Genomic DNA, 22,569 nt, shown 5'->3' with positions numbered 1-22,569 from the left:
AGATAGCTGATATTGTTCTCATGTTTGCTATATACACGGAAAAAGAGTTCATGTTAACATTTTTAGCATCAAAATTGGAAAGACTATGCTATCTCTTTACATGATCTCCATTTTCTACCTAGAAAAGGAATCTGGCTCTTTAAATTCTTCAACACGTACAAATCTACTGTAGGGTGTCCAACTTTCAATAATTTCTTTATAATAGCCTAATACGTAAGTGTCAATAATATCAGAGAAATTACACAGACATCAGTGACTTACAGATGATTTATATTGAACTAAAAGTAAGATACGCTGTGTTTTTCTTTTACTCAGCATTTGAAGTATCCTTAACAAGTTAATTGTCCAACATAAGTTTCTTTTATTTGTATACTCTTTTTCTCCTTCTTCATCACTGCTTGCCTGTAATTGCTGCACATACCCAAAGAAGCTGTACAAGTAGATCAATATACAGGTCAATACACATATATAATATTATAAAACCTTTGGCTATCATCGTCTGTTCTTCTTGATGTCAATAAAGCTATCTCTTGCATACCAAGTAATTTTAATATCAATAACATGCACCCTGAATCAATCAATATTTGGGCCAAATATTCAAACTTCAAGACATCTAGTGTACAATGTTTTAGCGATGAATGAGTTTATATGTTGTTCGTATACAATTTACGCGATATTTTAAACCACTTTAACAGTAATAATAATATATTTGTTGCAGCTTTTGATGTTGTCTCTCTGTTTCTCGTAATATTCACATCTTCCATAATTTCAGCTTCCTTATCTTTACCAGAAGACACAGTTGATAGCAGTAGTTTTAATATAACAACAACTATGTTTTGAAAGTATGGAATAATTGACTTATACAACTTTTCAATGTAGTTCAATTTAGTTTTGAACTTTTCTTCTAGCTTTTCAATAAAAATCTGATTCCATTCATCCATTTCATCATCAGCAGCATCGCTATAGTCTTTTTCCTGCTGTTTTTTCCAGGTTTGCCATCTGCAGATAGCTTTTTCTCTTTCATGGATAATCTGATAGTCTGCAACTGAAATGTATAAATGATTTAACCAAATATGATTTGCTTCTGATAAGCTGTAAGGAACCATTGGACCTGCCATTGTAAATGGTAAGAGGTTGATTTCACTGCGTTTGCTATTATTTTCATCTTTTGTCGCTTGTTGCTGCTGCTGCTGTTGTTGAGATATTGGATTCTTTGAAGGAAATAATGTTTGAAACGGTAATTCAGTTTTATCTATCTCCTCTACTAGCCCCATAAGTTTAATTAGGTCTCTTGTAGGTGTAACTGTGAATTCATTTTGCAGAAAAAGTTCTGCAGATCTCTTTGGTGTAAATGTGGGGTATCTATTAATTGACTGCCGATAGAATGCATGTAAATCTTCAGGTGTACATTTGATTGCCCTTGCTTTATTCTGGTGAGCAGGTAATCCACAAGCCTTTCTAATATTCTTTTTCATCATTCCATATTCTTCATTCAAGTCGCCCAATGTAAACAATAATATTTTCCATACGTTTAGCATCAATTTCTTCAAAGGAAATGTTTTTGTAAAGTGTTCTTTCAGTTGAACAATAAGATCAAATAAAAATTCAGCTAATTGAGTTTCTTGCAACAGAATGTTATTTTGTCTATTCGATATAATAACCAGGTATAAAATAGTAAGGTACATGTCAATCTCCTTACAAATACTATTCACAACATCGGTAGAGGAACTCCTAGAATCTGTGAGTTTAATTTCATATGTTTTAACTGTTTCTTTTTCATTCTACATTTCAATTCGATGGCAAGCTTGGTTTAACAATTGCTTCAAGATTGAAGTGATATCCAATTCAAATAAAAGCTGATTATTTCTCCTTATAGTTTCTAAATGTTTTTTCTTGTCTTCCTCCATATATTCACTATAAGTCCCTAGGCGATAATGTCAATTTCCTTGAATATGTTCTAAATTTACATAACTAGTACCAAGTGAGATGAAGATTATGCTTTTTAAACTAGAAATTCGCTTGTCTTCATTTTCAAGGTAATCAATTGCTTGCTGAATGCAAGATTTTTTATCTTGTTCTGTCAATCGACTCCATGCTGTATCAAAAAAGACAATTATGTAAGTTTTTAAAAAGCTACTGTTTCTGAACATTTGTCTATTCATTACGTGAAAAGTTCTTGTTATATTCTTCCTCATATATTTTGAGCTCTGTCTTTATTTCTGAATAAGCCATAAATTCGTTAATTTCCGTTTCTAAGTCATCCATTTCATAATAATCGTAGCTTGCATGTTGTTTTGCTCTCTACCGATTGTAGCTTAATAACGTTACCAATATGTTTTATTTTTTCTTACGCTTTGATTACTGTAAAGTAAACTCTTTATGTTGTTCGGGTCTATTGCTTGAGGTTCTTCTAACATGGTGCTGCTCTTAATTAATTAAAGAAAAAAAAAAGGAGGGAGAGAAGGAGAGATACTTTAACATCTCAATTTTAGCGGAATCAAAAAAATATGTTCAACTGTACAACTAAATATGACCTTTTTAAGAGCATAGCTATTTGAGGAATATATTGGTTTGCGATTATATAATGGCTAATAAAGAGTATTGACTTTACCAAATATATATGATTATTCAAGATGAACTTTATCACTTGAAAACAGTAAGCTTTTTATTATTTCTATGCAAAAAAAAAAAAAAAAAAAAAAAAAACTAGTATGAAACACCTATTGATGTTCAATTAGGTACAATAATAGATGTACTTTTCATATTTTCTTTCGATGTGAGACTGTAGTACCATTTGTTTTTTGCTAACTAAAGATAACATATACTGGCCTATAAGAAGCTCCTGCAGACATCTGAGAATTGTAAACTGAAACTTCTTAAGCAGATCCGACAACATATCTACCTAACTCGTCTGTGTTACAGAACTGATATCCTCTTATGCAACTTCACTATACCCTATACTTACAATAGTCACTTAAAGTAGAAAAAAATTCATTTGAAACATAATCCCTACGACAGTATACAATCAAATGGCTACTGAAATTCAAGTAAGGGGCATTAAGAGTATGTTTTCCTTCTAATACATTGGCTCTCTGGATTATGCCCAATAAGATTCAAATAAAAATACTTTTGAAGCTGTTAGAACATTTGATACATCCAGGTACAGACTTTATTTGCTAATTACTCTTTATCATAATGTTCTTAGTTTGGTCAATGGGTCCTTTATTAATTATCTTTGTGATTGCCTTATTTATAATATTGTGAGCATTTTTGGCCTTTCTTCTAGCAAAAGATAAACAACTGTCGTTGATCCTTCATTTGGATCTTTGAACTAGTCTAGCTATGACTTCATCACCTTTTTGTAACTTGCTGATTCAATGTTATCATTGTGGATTTGTCCTAATCTGAGCTCAAATTCCATACTAAAATTTTCTACAATCGTCTAAAAAAACTTTAGCAATGTAGTTTCTGTTCCTCTTTTCTCTCACTCTTTTTCCCTTCTTTTTTTTTAACACACATTAATCACATTTATGACAGAACAAGCCATTCAATCTCAATCGATGGAAATAGACATTGAACAGCATTCTGTTCCAATTAATGATCTTTCAGAACAATTGAAAATTTGCAATGGTATTTGCATTTACGTACATTTTCATTAGATTCTAGTTTGATTAAAAACACTGTTTAATAGTTCAATGCTCAGAAAGTGAAAACATAACACCTAAGAAATCTTGCGTGTATTTAAAGAATGGAAAACTTGATTTTCAGGAACCTAAATTAAGACCCGAGAATCATCCCTTACTAGCAGAAAGTAAAGTAAAAGAGAGGAAAAAACCAAAGCAAATATTTATTTACATGTTTTTCGCTACATAAGGAATTATGTATTTTCGAGACTTTCGACAGAAAGTAGAAGCTACTGCAGAATTACATAAAATGCCTTTAGAGATACCACCTGCTTACTTTGATCTTATTGCCTCAATTGTGCAAGACAGGTATATGTGATGACATAAACCGTAACATGAAAAAAGTTTTATTCATATGTTTGCAGCGAAGAATCACTCTACGCTTTAGCTAGCCGCATCAACGACTTGTTGTCACCTTTCTTAAGAGCTGAGAAATGTAAAATAGCATACCAAAGCAAAATATATCTAAAATAGGATTAATAATTGCCTCTGGTAGTGTCGCATATGTTTGAAGTAGCCATACAGAAGGCTATAAAACAAGTAGCAACTCCTGTAAAATACGGTTTATCCGAAGAAGTATACGCATCGATCGAGCATACATCAGAAAAAATACCTTGGGTAAAAACTTCATTGGATACATTTACTCTTTAGGAATAATTTTTAACGGAAAAAATATATAGCATTTACACATTACTCGTTGGGAAGTGGAAAATTTGAATTTTTTTCCACCTGACATGCAACAAGTTGTACAGTTAAGAAGACAGCAAAGAACTGAAATGAGCGATAATGTATCAAATTATATTAAACAGCTAGATTCAGTAGAAAGTGTAGCGCTTGTAACTACAAAACATCGCAAAACCCATAATGTAAGATATGTAAATATTTACTGACGAAAAAGTATTAACTTTTTTACTACACAAGCTTGATGACAAGTTTTCAGCTAAAAATGAAGAAGAAAAGAGGCAGCGTGAAGAAGAACGAAAACAAAAAGAGGAGGAGAAGAAGCAACGTGATGAAGAAAAGAGACAGCGTGAAGAAGAGAAGAAGCAACGTGAAGAAGAAAAAAGAAAAAAGCGTGAGGAGGAGAAAAAGTTAAAGGAGGAGCAAAAAAGGAAACGCGAGGATGAGAAAAAGAAAAAAGAGCAGGTAAAAAAAACAAATATCAATATTTGCTTTTCCTAGTTACTCAAATCGTGCTTCGATTGTCTGTCTAGTCTCAATTGCGCCTTACTGCTCTATTTACAAAAGCACCACCGGCCGAGCTTAATATTGTCAATGCAGAAAAAATAGCTGAACCATCAATTCCTACTTTATTTCCTCCATTTTACGTTAAAGAGAATGTTACTTTAATCGACGGACTGACGCGTAATTGGTTACCATCTCCAAACAGTATTGATGATTTTATAGCAAGTATAAAGTCACCCTCAACTACAACTGATTTAGCCACATTTTTGTCAGAACTCTCACCAGAAGCAAAACAAAGGAGAGGCGTTTCTTCCAGCATAGACATTCGCACCTTACTATTGCCAGGCTCCGCAAATATATTGAATTCGCCCAATACGCGAATGGCTCTTCGTATGAAGTTGCTGCAGTTTACAGAAGATGTACGACCTGCCTATTATGGAACATTTACACAAAAAAGCGACATTATTACAAGCCGAACCCCCTTTGCCTTGGATACTAGCAAATTAGACTATGATGTTGATAGTGAAGCAGAATGGGAACCCGAAGGTGAAGGCGAAGAAATTCATAGTGGAGACGAAGACGAAGATGATGCAGCAGATATTATTGATCCCGAAGATGTAATTGAAACTATTGATTTATTTAAAATATAATTCTTACTAGTAGTGTCTTATATACAGTCTGGCTGGCTAGTCCCTGAAGGGTACTTATCAGACAACGAGGGTGTAGAAGGAGAGCATGATGAATCAAATAGACCATCTGCTCGTTTACCAAATTCATCCAAGAGGACTATGATACGCAAGGTAGTGTTAGGTCCTTTCTTTGAAAGAGAAACAGAAGAGGACGAATTAGTGAAGCCATTCTCAACAACTTTTTTGATTGGTAAAGAAAAGATAGATTGAATCGTAAACAGGGAAAGCTAATCTTGTACACTACAGATGTCTCTGATGAAGGATTTGACCCCTTTTTTGAAGAATCTCCTCGCAAAAACGCTGCCCCTATTATCTCTGCATTTACTTCCAATAATAACGCTTTGGCAGAAGGCACAGGTGCACCAGCATGTACACCTACATCATTACAAAATAATCATCAAAAGAGCGAATTTACAGAGGAACACAAAAATGCTCTAATAAACGTAGATATATTTATAACTTTTTAGATGAGATACATACTAAAAATAAAATGCATAGGTTATTAACGAAAATTCATCTGAATCAATTCCCAACATTATTTCTGAAGCGAAAGCCAACTTTGTATTAAAAGATGTTTCCAAAAGGCAGTTAGAGGCTAAACTAAAAGATTTTGCAGTAAAAGAAAAGCGGGGATCAGATACAGTAAGTTGTAAAAAGTGTAATTAATGAGCCTCTTTAACTCAATGTATTTGAATAATAGAAAGTAAAATGGTATATAAAAAAAAGTCAGCCTTAAAAGCGCTTATAAATAAAGAACAAAAGTCACTAGGCATATTTATAGATACCTTTATTATCATTTTATAAAAATGTACTTGGCGTCTTGCTATATTTTAAATAGTTTCTTGTCTATTGCCTTATGGCACGATATCTCTAGTCAGTTAATATGCATGAACAATGTAACCTTGAATGCTGTCCATCAATATAATTTATAATAGCTATATATTTATTCATCAATAAAATATAAACCCAAATTGGACCTGTGATGTTTTATTACATCGTTTTTTGCCCTGGTCAGTTCTAGACGATGAAAGTAGCTAAAAATCCCTCTAAGCTCGAGGGTAAAAATGCTATGACTGAGAGGATAATGGAACAAATGTTATGCATATAGCTGTGGGGATCTAGATAATCATTCAAGCTGTTGCTTTCTAGGATTTGTTGGTGGTGTTGGCTCTTTTTGGAGATATAGGTAGTCCAGTTCCTGCAAGACAGTGCAGACTATGGCCCATCTGGACGTCCAAACTAGTTTTGTATGGCAGGAACGCGGTTTGCGATTAGGTAGCTTATTGAAAAGGAAAGATAGGGGATCATTTGTAGTCTCCGATATCTGCAGACGGTGATGCATGTCGAGGCAGTAGATAGCATGCTGTTTTGTAAAGAGCTGCGACGGATGGCAAACACAAGGAGCCGCTTTATAACCTGGCAACCAACCAAGATGCCAGCGTACCCATCGGTTTCTTTCGGTTCTTGACATCGACAACAAAAGGATTGGACCTAAAGAAATTTTAGGATGGTACAGCGAGAAGGCTAGAGTTGCGCGCAGCACGCCGTTGTTCCAAGATGTCTTGTAAAAATTGCAGACGTATGCTCTTTAATAGCCGTTTGTCTAGGGAATTAATATATTATGTATATCGTTTCCACAGCGGTGTTTTGATATAGCATACCATGGTGAATGACTTTTTGAGAGGCATATATGCGGCAATAAGTACATTAGAAAATTGTCATCCAGTAATGACAAGGAGCGTAATAGGAACTGTGCTTGTAGAATATTTGTACGCTCTGTCATAGTTGGCAATTTTGCCAGTTGAAGCATTACTTTTACAGAGGACTTGCATGAACCATCGAATATTCTGCGTAGGCACGTATTTTGGACGTTCTTCAGTTTGTTCAATAAAAACGAAGTAACCTTACTGATAGCAAGACCGTATTCTAATTGAACTCGGACTATCTGCTTATAGAAGCGAGCAGCAAGCAATTGATTGAAACCATTGGGGTTGATCCCAAGTATGGCTAACTGATTCATAGTCGCCAGTAATTTGTTTATACTGTTAGTAAGAAGCTCAAACGTATGTAAATAACCACCAGGACGGATGGAACTCCAAGATGAGAAAAGGAAGGTCGAGCAGGAAGTGGGTTTCCATGAAGATAATAAGTAAGCGACTGATCCGTGGGATTGAGGACTACACATTTACTTGGGTTCCATCGATAGCCAAGATTGTGGTTATGTTCTTCACATATTTGTGAAAGATTCCTCATATGGTCTTTGTCAGCAATGAGTACGACATCGTCCGCGCATAAAAGGCAGTTGATAAATGAGGCCAATTAAGTCGGTGAAGTCTCTTGTGGTAATTGTTGCGAACGAAGCAGCTTAGGAAGTTCATTAATGTAGATGGAGTATAAGAAAGGTGAAAGGATGGAGCCCAGAAGAACACCAGCATTAGGGGGGAAACGAAATGAATTGGCATTATTAAGCAGAACTTCGATGGGGACCTCATCAAAAATATTTTGAAGCAGGCATATGAGTGCTTTAGATGTCGTTGTTTTTAGAGTCTTTCATATATGGCGGCGGTTGACAGTATCTTATGGTGACTTTATATTTAGGAAAGCGAGAACTGGAGTAATATGATGGTGACGGCGAAGGATAGTGCAAACTTCCACTATGCAGAGTGTTTGATCCATCGAACCTTGAGCATGACGAAAGCCGCCTTGGGCTAAACATAAAGGCGGGCTATTATCGATAAGGTACTGAAGAAGGCAATGTTCCAGTAGCTTGCGCAGTACAGAAGTGAGACTAGTAGGTTTATAATCGCTAGGATCATTGAGATTACTTTTTTTATAGATCGGTATCACTTGCGCTATTCTCCAGCTCGCCTGTGTATATGACCATTTCCGGCAGATCATGAGTAATAAGAGTAAGATAGACGCAATCTGACCTAGAATAGGGGCCAACATTTCTTATCGGATATGGTCGGCACCAGAAGCTTTTTCATGTGGAAGCTTCTGGATAGATTCTTGTACGCTTTCTAAAGTAATAGGACTATCGTCATCAAATGGACCGAGAGAATTTGGTGATATATTTAAGTCGTGACGAATATCTTACAGTAGATTCCATGAGTAGATAGATTGTAAGTGAGAGGCTATAATGTTAGCTGCGTGTTGAGGGCCTTCTATGGAACTAAAGGAAGGATGTAAGGTTCTGTTATTTTTCGAATTTTACAGATTACTGCAATAGCTTTTTGTAAACTCGCCACGTTCCATTTGATCACAAAATTGACGCCATGTTTCTTTTCTTCGTTGTAATACAAGCCGCCGTAAGCGAGCTTTAGTTTCTTGATGGAGAATCCAATACGTGAGGCAATTCAATCCACGAGTTTTTCTCCATTTTCGATAATAGTATTCCTTGAAGCTAAAAACTTCTTGTATTTTTTGTGTCCAAAAACTCTTAACTTGGGCGTCTTTTAGACGTAATAGCTATACACTATTTTCATACACCTTCAGAAAAAAAATTCATATAGTTTGACGATAAAAATTGATTCAAGCTCAGAAAAATAAATTTATTGGTGTATGAATTGCACGAAAAGAATACTACATTGACTTACGGTTAATACATTCAAAGATGTCTCAATTATACTTCTTATATAAGATCTGAACTTAAATATGCTCAACAATCATCTTCAGTAGAAGGATTGAAAATATATACTGCTTATACCAATAATATTGAAGCTTATTTTGACGATCATTTTCGTCGAGCAATCAATTCCTTACTACAAATTCGTCAAAGAAAAAATAGACTTGATTAGACAGTAGCAACAAGAAGGCGTAGACAACAAAATTTCAAATGAAATATATGAACAAATCACACTTCCGGCAAGACAATCCAAGGAAATTTTAGCTTCCAGAATTGTTGATCCATCCTTCATTGAACTTTCTTTTCAAGATCCTATTTACACCCAAGCTTTTCAAAGACTAACACCCATCTTGACTTCGTATCCCGTTCAATATACATACGAACAGAATAATATTTATTATGATGCCAAAGCTAACCCATGTGAGCATATGATGGTCTTCCATCAACTTGCTCGCTTATTTGAAGCTCTTAGATTACCTATTTTCAATTGTTTTTCTCTTCGCAGAACCTGGATACCTGGATATGCAACAATTGATAGTAAAAGTCTTTGTCAAAATATTCTTGAGCATCGGTGGGCTAATGGCAACAGTAAAATGAACCTCTGAGCCGATTTAATTGATATGGATTCTGCAGTTTTGAAACCTCAAGAACTTGGTGTGCTTCGATTTCGTTGAACAATCCAAACAGACGGTGTAGGCATCACAGTCCTTAGAAAAAGACAGGATAGAAAGCATCGACATATTGGTCTTCAAAGTACTTTTGTAGAACTTGAACTTTACATAACAGGCCTTAATGCACAACAACATGGAGAAATTACTAGACGCTGTGTTATTATTGACCCAGAAAGATGAGACCTTTTATACTGTGTACCTGAAAATTCTACTGCTGATGCACCACGTACATATAGACATACCAAGTCTTGCCAAGATAATATGGAAAAAACAAAGAAATATCGTCGTATCTGTAAAGCCGCTAAACCACAAGAAGTGCAAAATGCTGAAGATATTCTTGTAAATTCTCGATCTTTGGATCTACAAACCTTTAAAGAATACCTTAGAAACCGCGTAATGGTTACTGAATTGTTACAAAGACATTACACTGAGACTACAACTAATCATTTGACTACTCATTCCTTGCATCGAAAACTGAAACTATCCAAGTGCATTAGAAGGCAGAAAGCTAGCGAGAATATAGTCACCAAATTGAAAAGCAAGTTTGGAAACGATGCTATTTTTGTTATCAGTAACTATTCTGCTCCAAATATCCGATATCAAGAACCTGGGAGAGGCATCGGATTCAGAAGGCTGCTGAAGAAACATGGATTCTTGGTGTATTTGATTGATGAGTTTCGAACAAGTCAATGCTGACCCTCTTGTGAATATCGTAGTCAGACAACATTCAAGAGAATTCCGAATCTATGACCCTATCAAACACAAAATAATCATAAGGTTATTTGTCATGGTTTACTTAGGCAATCAAACATTGATCAATAATGATTAAAATTGTTCACTAGTTTGTTTGTTTGTTTGTTTGTTTTTTGTCTCTTAGATGTACAGATCAAAATTGCAAAGTGACCATGCAAAACATTTCAGGTCTTAAAGAGCTTCGTGAACGTTTATGGAATTGGGATTTGGCAGCATGCCTAAATATGAGCCATATTGCTTGCAATCTTCGATTAAATGATGAAATATCAGAGAGGTTTCAGCATGCTGGGGGTAAAAGGAAAAATCCGACTAGAAGAAGATCTAAAGAGAATAAAGACTGACGAGTTTTACCTAGAACCCCCTGTAACTTTTCAACATAATTAACGCCGTGTTACTTCAAATGCACATTGGAAAGCTTGAACTTAAACAGCTTGATACTTTGTTAACATTCAGTTGCTACACCTTTCATCACTGACTGTAGATTTCGAGTTATTGGTAAGTTTCATGTTATTGATACATTATCCATTTTCTACTTGCTAAGTTTTTTTTTTCTTTTTTTCTTTTAATATATGTACTCATTATTACTATTTTTCTTATTCTATCTTTTGCACCAATTTTTCCTGCTTCTACACAAAAGTTACTTTTACTTTTGTACTATTTTTTTTATTTTATTTGCATGAATTTTTTTCTCAAAAGTATACCAATAATTTCGAAATAAAGTGTGCACTATATAGTATTAAACACAAAATATAGACGCAACTATACTTTTTAATATACGTAAAAAAATTAAGAATACAAATAACATATTTTGAAAGCGTCTAAATACAATTTTATTATTAAAAACATGTAGACAAACATTTAAGCAGCAGTAGGGAATCTATCATTTTCTGTAGGACAGTAGATCTATTAAGCAAACATGGTTATAATTATTCTTGAGTATTAGTATGAAAATTTTGCTGACCTTAAGGTTCTCATCAAAATTCATTGTAGATGGCTTTTTATCCTTGCTTTTGAACATTTGATTCCAAAAGTTCTATACGGTCTCATATTAAAAAAACATGAATTTAATGAAGAGCAGATTTTACCTTAGCAATCCACTGATGTCCCTTCAAACTGGGATGGAAGCAGTCAATATTACTAATTGAAACGTGTTAAAGGCATCTCGTAAGGTTTTTTGACATACATACCTGATAGCATCAATTGGAAAAGTCAAAGCATCAATTGGAGCAGGACTATACATAACAGCGAAAGTTCCCCCAGGCTTTCCAGCATACTTTGAGACGATCTTCTCTAACTGTTTGTTGTACGCATCAGAAGCAATATCCATAGCTTTTAAGCCTTCCTCTGTCTTTCCGCAGACACATTCTACATCGTTTTCCAGCAAACCATTAGGAGGACAGTAATCGTGTTTATTAGCCGTCAAACGAAATACTTTAGAAACCTTAAAAGTTCCGACTACCATATGATGAGAATACTTATAAGAGCTTAATGAACATGTCACTTACACAAGTTAACAATAGTACGAGGAATTTCTTTTTGAATACGTTGCAGAGCGGCTTCAACCTTCTTTCCATAAAGTTCTGGAGTTACATACTTGGAGTTTTTAGAAGCGCTACAAGCAGCACATTGGTCGTTGCCTATTGCAAAATTATGTCAATACAATATTACATACATTAAATTCACATAATAAATGCTTACTTCCAATTTGCATGGTGATCATTTTCCAAGAATTTTCAAATTTGTCATTACTAGAAAAGTATGATTTCATACCTGTTTAATATATTTACAAAAAGAGGCGATCAGTATGCAGAAAAAGAGTTCAAGTATAATTAAACTTACGAGGAATAAGATAGTCAAGCTCATGATCAAGGTTATAGTTAATGGCACCACTTTGAGCAGCATTTAGATTGTCAATCAAGGGACGATCTATAAAATAATTAGCTGTGAATTCTTTTAATGAATAAAGTATAAATTTACAGAAAGCTTTGGGAAATAAACAGTCCTTTGCGCTGCAGAAGGACATGACATGAGATAAGACAGAAGCACCCTTTACTTTGGGACTATAATGTTTGATAAAATTTGCCAAAGTAAATGCGTCAGTGTCTCCACCAATACCATAACTGTTACCACGGAACTCTAAGATAGAGGAAACATTCAGTATACCAGTTCCATCTGAGCCATGATTAACACCCATCATAGCAAAGCCAGCCATAATGCTGTAGATAGTTATAGCTTAGGATTTTTCTTATATACTAAAGCCACCACAGTTTTACGTACCTATCACCGAGAGCAGCAACCACATCTATGTCATCTGCGCGAAGGTCAGTTACATCCTTTGCTGGCACTTTACGAGGTGCTAACTTAGGACAATCAGCAATTGACTCAACATTTGCAGAAACTAAGCTTGCGGCAAGTAGAAAAGGAAGGGCTAGTGACTTTAAGTGAACCATGGATATTATATCTTTTTAATGAATGAGTTATAGAAAGCTTGAAGGCTTTGTAATAATTAATTGTATTTTATCATTAGCTACCTTTATATACATTAACAACTGGTGATACAGAGCCAGTAACAAGCAGTTAACTTAAGTCAATGTATCATTGTAACAACATAATCGCACTAGCAACATGTTATTTTCACTGGCCGAAAAGTAAATGTTAATCCTGTAGACCTAGCTCCTAGAGCACGCTTTCATTGTATTCTATCAATGAACCACGCGCTCTTAATTATATTGAAATCTACCGATAAACTGTTTATATTGTTTTCATGTCAACACTGTATCTACATTAAATTTTAAATCTGATATCTCACTACTTTCTTTCAAGTGTTACACAACACTATGTCAAACTCAATTTTGCATATCTTGCAGGTTTCGTGTTCAGCGTAGTAATAAAATTCTTTCAGCCTGCTGTTTCACTATTCTTTGTACTTACCTACAGATGTTACGCTATTTATCAACTATTTACTCTCGCAAAAGCCATTTCGCGTCAAGAAATCTTATATGCTCGATGTATGAATATATAATGTGAGGTAGAGGTCTCAAAATTATAAAAAGTCATAGTATAATGCGATATATAATCAGAGACAAAAGAGAGAGAGGCAAATTGCCATTTACCTTGGACCCAAGGTGTTTCGGATTTCGTATTAAAAATAGATATGTAATACCAATGCTGCTAGAAATATGAGCGTCCTTTCGATCAAGATGTGGTTACTGTCAATGCAAAATGTACTACTATGAATCAAGCTCAGAGAAGCAAATAATGAGAGTGTATGTTATAAAATATCGTCATTACATTATGGTACAACCTCTTGTGGTATATGATATTCTTAATTTAGTAAAGTAACAGAAGATATCAAATACTATTTACATTCAATGAGTCTTACCTCTAGGCCTTACATTAGCCAAATTTACCTGAATCTCCATCATTGAGTTGCAGTGTCTGCCTCATTTTTTTTTCACATGATAGTGTAACATTAGGTACTAATTTATCTAGGCTAAAATCAATCAAACTTAACCAAGGATAAAAAAAATAAAATAAAATGTTATTAATCTTCAAACATTTTTGTTTCAAAAGCAACAACGCACTTTTAAGGAAATTGAGCATACTGGCCTTATTTTTAGAGCGTAAATAATCAGTAATATAAGCATTGACTTAAGCACTAGCAAAAGTTACAAGACATTTACCAAATTAAAATATACATAACATACTAATGTATTCACATGAGTAAAAATGAGAAAGGAAATAAAAGCCAACATCCTTCCTATTGATATATGCGCTAAGTATCCTTATATACAAGACCTCAACTTATCTATGTGCTACTTAGTAAGCCTTACATTATGCCCATTAAAAATGTAGCTGTTCTGTTGACTATGAATAATTAAAAACATAATGAAACATGAACTCATGTTACACCACTTAATAGGTTGTCCATTGTACAATTGACGTGACACGATCCCCATATAAAAAATATCCGTCTTTTGACTCTTGTTTCGGCAAAATTAGAAACACTCAGGGTAAATTTTTTTGCTTAATATAAATGAAAGTAGTCTTTCTCTTTTCAATTTCTTGAGAGACTATGTATATCAGTTCTAGGATAATGAAGTTAATAAATGCGACCACCTATTGTTGTAGGACAGTAACTAATTGTAGTTGACATTGATAAATATAAGTTTCAATACAAATTCATAATTAAAATATAATAAAATGCAAGTTTATTTGAATAAGATCATACAGTCAATTCCTATTAAACGTGTTTTCTTAGAATATGTATTGTATTTATGAGAGTTCTTTTATAAGAAGTATTAACTAAAATAACAAAATCAAATCCAATGTCAGGAATATTGCTAATCTTTCACATAATTGAAATAACGCGTAAAATAACGTTATTCAAATCAGTGAGGAATTCCCAGAATAAAACATAATCTATGACAGACATACAAAAGAACAAATGAAAAATTTTCGTAATTATAATTATAGATGACACTTGCTAAAGTACCTGAAGATCAGAAGAACGCTTACAGTAGTAGATATCAAATCACTCACTCAATAAGATATAAATACCTGCCTTCAATTAGAATAATTTTTACTTTAACTTAAACTGAAATAAAGATTGATCTCATAAAGTACATGCACTTTTTCTCGATCTTTGTTTCTACCTTTTACTTAATTATCTTAACCATTATACAACACCTATAAGTCAAATATTTTTTATATATTATCTAGCTTTGATATTCTCTTTGATTCAAGACAAGTTATAATATTAAAAGCATATCCATCGGATTTGGGCTATGAAAATTGAATCGACTGGAAAAAAAAAGGTTGGCTTTTGGATTAATATCTCTTAAGCCTTGCTACATATTATTTTGAATTATATCTGCCAGTCTTAACAAATATACTTGTTTTCTCTTTCCATTCTAGTTTTGGACCTACAATAAACCCAGTACTTCATTGTATATTCTACATAGGATGCATGTTATTTAAGTATAGCAAGTTATACCAACTACGACATCTAATTTTCTCGTGACGAATATACTTATATTATATGGTTTTTATTATGAAAAACAAGATAACAAAAAGTGAAGATAAAAAATTTCTCGTTGATTTACACCAATCAGCTTCATATTAACAAGCAAGCTAATGAATAGAGACGAGCTTTCTTGGAGTGAACTAAGAAGATGGCTTATCACTGATGAAATAAAGACAGCTACATCAGTCTTGATATTTTTACATTTTTTTAATGATCTATTTTAACACGTCTTATTAAAGTATGATGAGAATACGCTAGCGCTTAAAAAACTCTTTGATCTATTCATTCGCATAATACTTGATATCAAAATTTTAAAATACTACGCCACCAAAGCTTACTTAGGCCCAACCATAATTATTTTATTTTTAATTATTGGTTCAAGTTAGTTTATCAGATTTGTACAGTTGCAACGAAATGATTTGGATAGAAAATATTTGGGATTTGGATTATAATTTGATATGCATTTTTAGCTTTCTAAAAACGAGAAGATAAAACTATGAGTAAATCATGCGAGGGCTCGAATAAAAACTGCTCTAGTATGCATGATCAGCAATTATGGCATTATTTTGTCAATCTTCCGACCTATGATATATTTTTGCATCTTTGTATGGAATATCTTTTACACAAATGTGATGGCTATCTGCATTTATTGTATCCATTATTTTTACGGCCAGTAGTCAATCAGATGTCAACGCATTGTGTTGCAGACTATAATTACGTGAAATAAACTTAAGATTTAGCCCCGGCAATGATACAACTTGCTCGACGATAGCCAAAACCAACTAAAGCGTATATTTATAGACGCAATGTCAAGTACCAAAGATCATGGATTACGTATGATAAAATTACAGTCATATTGTTACACTCAATTATCATTGTTATCTGGAAAAAGAAACTATGATATCTGTCTGTGTTCCTTGCGAATTTTGATTGTTAGGCAGCCGCTTTTTTTAAAATCAAAATCGCTTTTCTTTTACTCTTTCCTAAACAAAACTGCCCCTTTTCTAGCTTCAAGCATATATTTGTATAGTCAATTTTTTATTTTGATTTCTCAGTCAAGAAACCTCATTCAATTTTAACTGTAATCAACTTATTTTTCATTAGAAGCTTCAAAGCAATAGATACACTTTTTTTTTTTAAATAGAGAGCATGGGGACTCAATACAAAGACGATTTTAAAAGAGTCTCTCAAAATTTTTCGGACAAACCTGCAACAACGACAAACAGTCTTTCAGTCCCATTTGAGTTAAAGAAAGCGCAGCCGATAAACATTCCTGGGGCCAGCCCTAAGGAAAAGGTAAACAAGTTGAAAAGAAGTTTTCCAAAGAAAGTTTATTTAGACAACGTAATCGTCAATTGTACCATTCGAAAATTACTTCGAACTCGTAGAAGAAGGTTCATTCAAGAAAACACATCTACTTTTATTGTTGGAAGCCTACAAGAGAAGACGCCAGTTCCTTGGCCATTGGTCTTTGAAACAACTTACAATGTTAATCAGCATCGACTCAATCCACACGAGGAAGCTAGAGACAACCAGTTCATATGTGATCAGTTAGAGGATAAAACGGATATGGCTGATCTGATCTTTGACATGGACGATAGTGATGCAAGTAGTTGTGATGACTTGATCGAAGTTTGCAAGTCCTAGAAACTTATTTTAATTATATTCTTTTATATAAACATCCATATATTTATTTAATGTGTTGATTAATAAAGTCATTACAAATACCTTTTCAATTTTTTAGATGTTATGTACTGTAGCACTCTATTCGATAACTAAAGATATTTCATTAAACTATAAAATCTCTATACATTATTTTATAAGTCCATTATGCTTTGGTACTGGTGTTTGCTGTCTCAAAAGTTTCAGTAACACAAACTGAAAAGCTGCTTACGTTTTAATAGCAGCATCCTTTTTTTTAAAAGGAAAAACATATGTCACCACAGGCAAAAATGTGTTCTTTGAATATTTGAGTTAGAATTAAGCAATCTGCCTGTATGGAAATTCATTTGGTGAGGTTACAGCTGTACCAATGTGCGGTTGTGAAGACTATTCTGGTGATAACCAGCAATCATCCTAAAGTTGCAGTCAAGCTCGCCATAGGCATTCTTAAGGATTTGAGTGTGTGCGGCAACATTCAATTATGATCTGTAAAAATGAATCCTATGGCTATGGGAAGAGTAGCACAGACTACTACAGTTGAGACGAAGCAATTGGTTGCATGGATCAATTTCTTTTTTTATTATTGCATTATATTCTGATTTTACTGCAAAACCAATTGCAAGAAGAATGTGATACACGAGCTCTTTCAAAGTAGACCATTCTTTAAAGAAATAAGCGAGCTAACTGATCATTCAAGGTCAAGGACAAAAAAAGCAAAAAGGAATGAGAAAGCAAGCTACAGTGGTAAAATTTGATTGGATGTGCAAAAATAAAGACACGGCGGAGATCAACAAACAAAACTGCGACAATCAAAATCACTAGAAAAAAACCCTGTTTGGAACCTTTCAATTGTATTTTTAGCACTTTTTCATGGATATTTATTCACTCACTCGAAAGAAAAGACCTTCTCAGCTAACAATAGCACAACCTTCGCCATTATCTCATTCAGATAGTGACTCGGCATTGAACGGCTCTGTACCAAAAAAGCCATTGTCAAACCAAATGTCTGAAGAAATAACAGGTCCACCTACTCGAGATCATTGGAAGGTACTGGTTATCAAAAATAATGTGAGACTGTAGCTGATCTTTTTTTTTCTCATGGATATTTTAGTCAGATTCAGAAGTAAATAACTGTGAATCTATAGGCTGTTCAATCAATTTTGGGTTATTTGACAGAAGACACCACTGTCGAAAGTGTGGTGATATTTTTTGCTCAGCGCATTGCTCTAATTACTTTAGACTTGACCAAGATGCTCAGTTTCACCTTCATGGTATTTTATCTAGGGGATGTAATTCATGTGCAGAAGAATATAAGCGATGGCAGGAAGGACTGCGGCATCCCAAAAGTGGAGGAAAGAAGAATGAAGAAAATAAAAACAATAGTAACAATAAACTTAGCTTAAGAAAAAGACATGCTGGTATCATGACTCATCAACCTCAAGCAATGGAAGGTGTTACTGAACTCGGTCGAGATGGTAAATAAAACATGTTTTACAAAATGAAACTCTTTTAAACTATTCTATTGTTAGATATTGTATCCAAAGGTGTAAATATTAACAATAAATCAGCAAAAAAAGATCAAGGTAACTTACAAATATTTCACGGTGTACTGTTGTATTTTTTTTTTATTTAAATGTGTTTGTATAGCTTTTAATCCAATTCCCTCGGTTCCAGCAGATTGGCAGTGGTCCACGTTTTAAAAGCTATGCGATAGTAGAAATGAAACTATAGTTGTTTATCAGCTATAGGATTCGCATGAATTGTAACAGATTTAATACGGAATTCTTGAAGTGGCCTATGTTTCTCGTCAACAGGCACTTTTTCCATCATATCCAATGTTGAGTCAGCTCCATCGATGACTCTATATAATAAATACAAGTTAGACAATTTTCTCAAGAATTCTTTCTTAACCATTTTCTTACTTTCCAAAGACTGTATACTTTGTATCCAAATGGGGGTGTTTTGCATATGTAATGAAAAATTGTGATCCATTTGTGTTTGGCCCTGAATTTGCCATAGAAACAATTCCACGCGAATTATGCTATACAGTATAAATCTGTTACATTTTTTTTTTTTTTTTTTTTTTTTTTTATTACTTTGAGGGTTGATCTAATCTCATCGTTGAATTTCTTTCCCCAAATGGAATTCCCTCCTTTGCCTGTTCCCGTAGGATCACCCGTCTAGATTAAAAAAAAATTAACAAAAGTGAAAAGGAATGTACATGTAAATGCTCATGCACCTGTATCATGAATCCTGGTATGTTTCTGTGAAAAGTGTTATTGTCATAATATCCGCTTGCGCATAAAGCAAGAAAGTTCTATATAATAATTATTCATTAGTTGTTAAATTAGAACATGCAAAAAAAAAAAATCTTACTTCTGCAGTTTTGGGAACAGCCTCACAAAACACTTCAATTTTAATATCTCCAAGGTCAGTATGTAAAGTGACAGACTGTTAGCTGTACAAATGAGTACAAAGATGCTTTATATTTGGCTTAATGATTTTACCATCTTTAGATTATAAGAAAAAAGAAGGCGGAAGATGTCAGCTTCTGCCTAATAAAAATCTTTTGAAAAGCGCGCTAATTTTTTAAGGAAATTCGTTCTTGTTCACATATTCAGAAAATCCTTTTTTATATTTTTTTTTCTTTTCCTGGTTCAACAAATAGCACAATAAGGGGGTTCCTGATATTATTTGCATTGCCTTACTTACTATACAGCCCCTTTGAGCATGGAAGAACAAACCAACAAAGATACTGGGACAAAGCCGCTTAGTAAACACGGCTTTGTTGAAAGGTTTTTTAGAGTGACGCCAACCAAGAATGCTGCATTTGTATCCAAATTATATGAGCAAGTAAACACAGTGTAAATCTGAAAGAGAAACATTAACCTTCATTATTTTCAAAAAATAAATAATGCAGTATGGTGAATGATGAGTCGACAGCCGATTTGATCACTTGGATTGGATCAGGAGATAAGTTTACAATATGCAACAACGTTGAATTTTCAAGCAAAGTTCTCCCTCGTTACTTTAAACACTGCAACTGGTCTAGTTTTGTTAGACAATTAAACAGTAAAATAATTTATATAAGCAAAGAAAATGAGACAATAATACATATTTTAGTGTATGGCTTTCATAAAATTAATGAAACCTCTTCTGACTATGTACCCTACAATAATACCCAACAAAGGTGGGACTTTAAACATCCTTGGTTTACTCGTGAAGGCTATGATAAATTGCATCGAATACGGCGTAAGCAGCCCAAGAGTAGACTTTTAACGAGCTATGGGTTGGAAAATGATTTCTCTGAGTCAAGTAGTAGTTCAGCCAACCTAGTAGCAGATGTGCCAATCCCTACTCCTTTCCAATCGCAAACTCTTGACATACATGACAAGGATACGAACAACCTTACGCATAATATGGAAATCAGTACAAATTCACATGTGGATGATGTTACTCAACTAATTTGCACAACAGAAGATATAAAATTCAAAGTAGATTCCACATCTAAAGAAGTGCGCTATTTAAGACAAATCACTGCAACGCAACAGAAGGTACAAATGATTGTAAATTGGTTGTGATTTTATAGTTTGGATAGCTTACATTCAATTACATGTTAGATTTTAAACGAACTTTTGGTCTCTGTTGAATATCTGAAATCAAAAGCATGTAAGCCTTTTCAAATTCATGTGTTAATTGAATTAACCAAATAAAAAAATTTACATAGTACTTAATGATGATGATGGTGATGATGATGCAAAAGCCAACCAACAAAGGAAGCCAAGAAAAATACACGAGCTGCTTAGTCTGAACAGTGAACCTCAGATAGAAGTTGAAAGTGCCTTGTACGATAGTGAATCATCTGGCAACCATATTGGTCATGATTTCTGTACTAAGCGTCGCAAAACTTAATATGGCGAATTAAAGAAGTACGTCTTTTACTGAAAGGTAGTCACTACTGGATCAGGTGTATAGCCAGAGACTGGTCTACACTGACAGCTGTATTCTTCCGTATATCTTTGTACTTCTTTAATTCTCCAAAAAAACATGGTAACAATGGGGAGGGAATAAGGAACATATTTCGGCTTATTTTGCTTGAAAGCAAAAGATAGGATACAATGGCTTTTTCTAATTTTATTTTACATGCGTTTCTATTACAGAAATGTTTACAGACCAGATTTATTGTTTTAAAAATACGCAAAATAAACATTTTTGTGGTATATGCACACTTTTTTTTTCTTTCTTTTGTATAAAAGAGTATGCTTGATTTTTTAAAAACCGGCTTTTATAACAGCATTCAAAATGAACCTGATCCTTCTAGGCCACATGGTATATGAATACTGTTTAATATCAGTGTGCCAATAAGTAATTACGTTTTAGTATATGTGAATGTATATGACATGGTACTTTTTGAGCAACAATTTCAATTATGAAAGTATAGTGATTCTCATTTTAGTATAAATTTTGAAAATATGTAGATTCAACCAAACTACATTACAAATGTTGGGTATTATGCTTTTGGCATAGGTATTTTATAGATATCAATATGTGTATGTGGAAATAAAATATTTTAATTTTTTTTGTACAGGTATCTTTCATTCAGGTGTAGAAATTGGCGAAAAAGAATATTGTTTTGGTGGCCACGATGTACCAAACATAACAGGTGTGTTTGTGGTTGAGCCAAGAGTTGGTATTCCTGAACTTTTTCTAAAGTAAAAATCCTTTATTACACAGAAAAAGAAGATAAAAAGATTTAAAACAATTTTATTAGACGAACGATTGATATGGGTCAAGCCAACCTGGTAGATAAAGAGATTGAAGAATTACTGCTACGTTTATCGGATGAATTCACAGGCCCGTCTTACAACTTACTGAACAGGAACTGCAATCATTTTACAGAAAGGTTTGTTTACGAGCTCACTCAAAAATATACGCCTTCTTGGATCAATCGTGCTGCCAGATTGGGCACTATGTTTCCCTGTGTTGTGCCTTGGGATTGGATCCAGCCACCAGAATGTATCGATGATGATGAGGAAGACGAAGAACAAGAAGAGAGAGAGCCTGAAGCACCATCAACACCAATTGTCAATCGTCGCCCTTCAACTGTCTCTTTGCTTTCAAACAGACATGCCTTACACCATTCGTATACCGAAGGTAGAAGCCACAGCCAAGAAAGACTATTGCCTCCTTTGGTAAACTTTCAAGGTATCGTGCTACCTGCCTCAAATGAAACTACGACACCTGATATTCATCATTAATAACAATAAAAAATATA

At 33.9% G+C, this 22,569-nt stretch overlaps 11 protein-coding genes across 11 annotated transcripts; 8 read left to right on the top strand and 3 right to left on the bottom strand.

Moving 5' to 3' along the window:
- Positions 1–604: 604 nt before the first annotated feature.
- RO3G_06703 (uncharacterized protein) lies at positions 605–1,118 on the bottom strand (the record flags this gene model as incomplete). Its single annotated transcript, XM_067661293.1, has 2 exons — positions 605–613; positions 756–1,118. The coding sequence occupies 2 exons, from the start codon at positions 1,116–1,118 to the stop codon at positions 605–607; spliced, it is 372 nt and encodes a 123-aa protein (XP_067517394.1).
- Positions 1,119–3,933: 2,815 nt separating this feature from the next.
- On the top strand, positions 3,934–4,334 carry RO3G_06702 (uncharacterized protein; the record flags this gene model as incomplete). The annotated part of the gene is made up of 3 exons (XM_067661292.1): positions 3,934–3,992; positions 4,049–4,119; positions 4,180–4,334. 3 exons carry the CDS (start codon positions 3,934–3,936, stop codon positions 4,332–4,334), a joined length of 285 nt encoding a protein of 94 aa, XP_067517393.1.
- A 914-nt stretch (positions 4,335–5,248) lies between these two features.
- RO3G_06701 (uncharacterized protein) lies at positions 5,249–6,431 on the top strand (the record flags this gene model as incomplete). The annotated part of the gene is made up of 5 exons (XM_067661291.1): positions 5,249–5,485; positions 5,546–5,747; positions 5,804–6,000; positions 6,056–6,199; positions 6,396–6,431. The coding sequence occupies 5 exons, from the start codon at positions 5,249–5,251 to the stop codon at positions 6,429–6,431; spliced, it is 816 nt and encodes a 271-aa protein (XP_067517392.1).
- A 3,683-nt stretch (positions 6,432–10,114) lies between these two features.
- On the top strand, positions 10,115–10,549 carry RO3G_06700 (uncharacterized protein; the record flags this gene model as incomplete). The annotated part of the gene is made up of 1 exon (XM_067661290.1): positions 10,115–10,549. The coding sequence occupies one exon, from the start codon at positions 10,115–10,117 to the stop codon at positions 10,547–10,549; it is 435 nt and encodes a 144-aa protein (XP_067517391.1).
- Positions 10,550–11,464: 915 nt separating this feature from the next.
- On the bottom strand, positions 11,465–13,056 carry RO3G_06699 (uncharacterized protein; the record flags this gene model as incomplete). The annotated part of the gene is made up of 8 exons (XM_067661289.1): positions 11,465–11,509; positions 11,692–11,743; positions 11,794–12,061; positions 12,112–12,243; positions 12,305–12,376; positions 12,446–12,532; positions 12,584–12,822; positions 12,884–13,056. The coding sequence occupies 8 exons, from the start codon at positions 13,054–13,056 to the stop codon at positions 11,465–11,467; spliced, it is 1,068 nt and encodes a 355-aa protein (XP_067517390.1).
- Positions 13,057–14,335: 1,279 nt separating this feature from the next.
- RO3G_06698 (uncharacterized protein) lies at positions 14,336–14,745 on the top strand (the record flags this gene model as incomplete). Its single annotated transcript, XM_067661288.1, has 3 exons — positions 14,336–14,428; positions 14,529–14,619; positions 14,738–14,745. 3 exons carry the CDS (start codon positions 14,336–14,338, stop codon positions 14,743–14,745), a joined length of 192 nt encoding a protein of 63 aa, XP_067517389.1.
- A 1,693-nt stretch (positions 14,746–16,438) lies between these two features.
- Positions 16,439–17,279, top strand: RO3G_06697 (uncharacterized protein; the record flags this gene model as incomplete). The annotated part of the gene is made up of 2 exons (XM_067661287.1): positions 16,439–16,466; positions 16,777–17,279. The coding sequence occupies 2 exons, from the start codon at positions 16,439–16,441 to the stop codon at positions 17,277–17,279; spliced, it is 531 nt and encodes a 176-aa protein (XP_067517388.1).
- Positions 17,280–18,717: 1,438 nt separating this feature from the next.
- RO3G_06696 (uncharacterized protein) lies at positions 18,718–18,994 on the top strand (the record flags this gene model as incomplete). The annotated part of the gene is made up of 2 exons (XM_067661286.1): positions 18,718–18,769; positions 18,942–18,994. The coding sequence occupies 2 exons, from the start codon at positions 18,718–18,720 to the stop codon at positions 18,992–18,994; spliced, it is 105 nt and encodes a 34-aa protein (XP_067517387.1).
- A 25-nt stretch (positions 18,995–19,019) lies between these two features.
- On the bottom strand, positions 19,020–19,804 carry RO3G_06695 (peptidyl-prolyl cis-trans isomerase-like 3; the record flags this gene model as incomplete). The annotated part of the gene is made up of 6 exons (XM_067661285.1): positions 19,020–19,155; positions 19,217–19,335; positions 19,391–19,474; positions 19,516–19,611; positions 19,671–19,745; positions 19,802–19,804. The coding sequence occupies 6 exons, from the start codon at positions 19,802–19,804 to the stop codon at positions 19,020–19,022; spliced, it is 513 nt and encodes a 170-aa protein (XP_067517386.1).
- A 411-nt stretch (positions 19,805–20,215) lies between these two features.
- RO3G_06694 (uncharacterized protein) lies at positions 20,216–21,206 on the top strand (the record flags this gene model as incomplete). Its single annotated transcript, XM_067661284.1, has 4 exons — positions 20,216–20,366; positions 20,418–20,848; positions 20,915–20,963; positions 21,022–21,206. The coding sequence occupies 4 exons, from the start codon at positions 20,216–20,218 to the stop codon at positions 21,204–21,206; spliced, it is 816 nt and encodes a 271-aa protein (XP_067517385.1).
- A 588-nt stretch (positions 21,207–21,794) lies between these two features.
- Positions 21,795–22,552, top strand: RO3G_06693 (uncharacterized protein; the record flags this gene model as incomplete). Its single annotated transcript, XM_067661283.1, has 3 exons — positions 21,795–21,801; positions 21,883–22,006; positions 22,066–22,552. The coding sequence occupies 3 exons, from the start codon at positions 21,795–21,797 to the stop codon at positions 22,550–22,552; spliced, it is 618 nt and encodes a 205-aa protein (XP_067517384.1).
- Positions 22,553–22,569: the final 17 nt, after the last annotated feature.

Source organism: Rhizopus delemar, genomic scaffold (genome assembly GCF_000149305.1).
Source record: "Rhizopus delemar RA 99-880 supercont3.4 genomic scaffold, whole genome shotgun sequence".
NCBI lineage: Eukaryota > Fungi > Mucoromycota > Mucoromycetes > Mucorales > Rhizopodaceae > Rhizopus > Rhizopus delemar.
The sequence above is the reverse complement of the archived record's forward strand: the minus strand, read 5'-3'. Positions and strand labels throughout refer to the sequence as shown.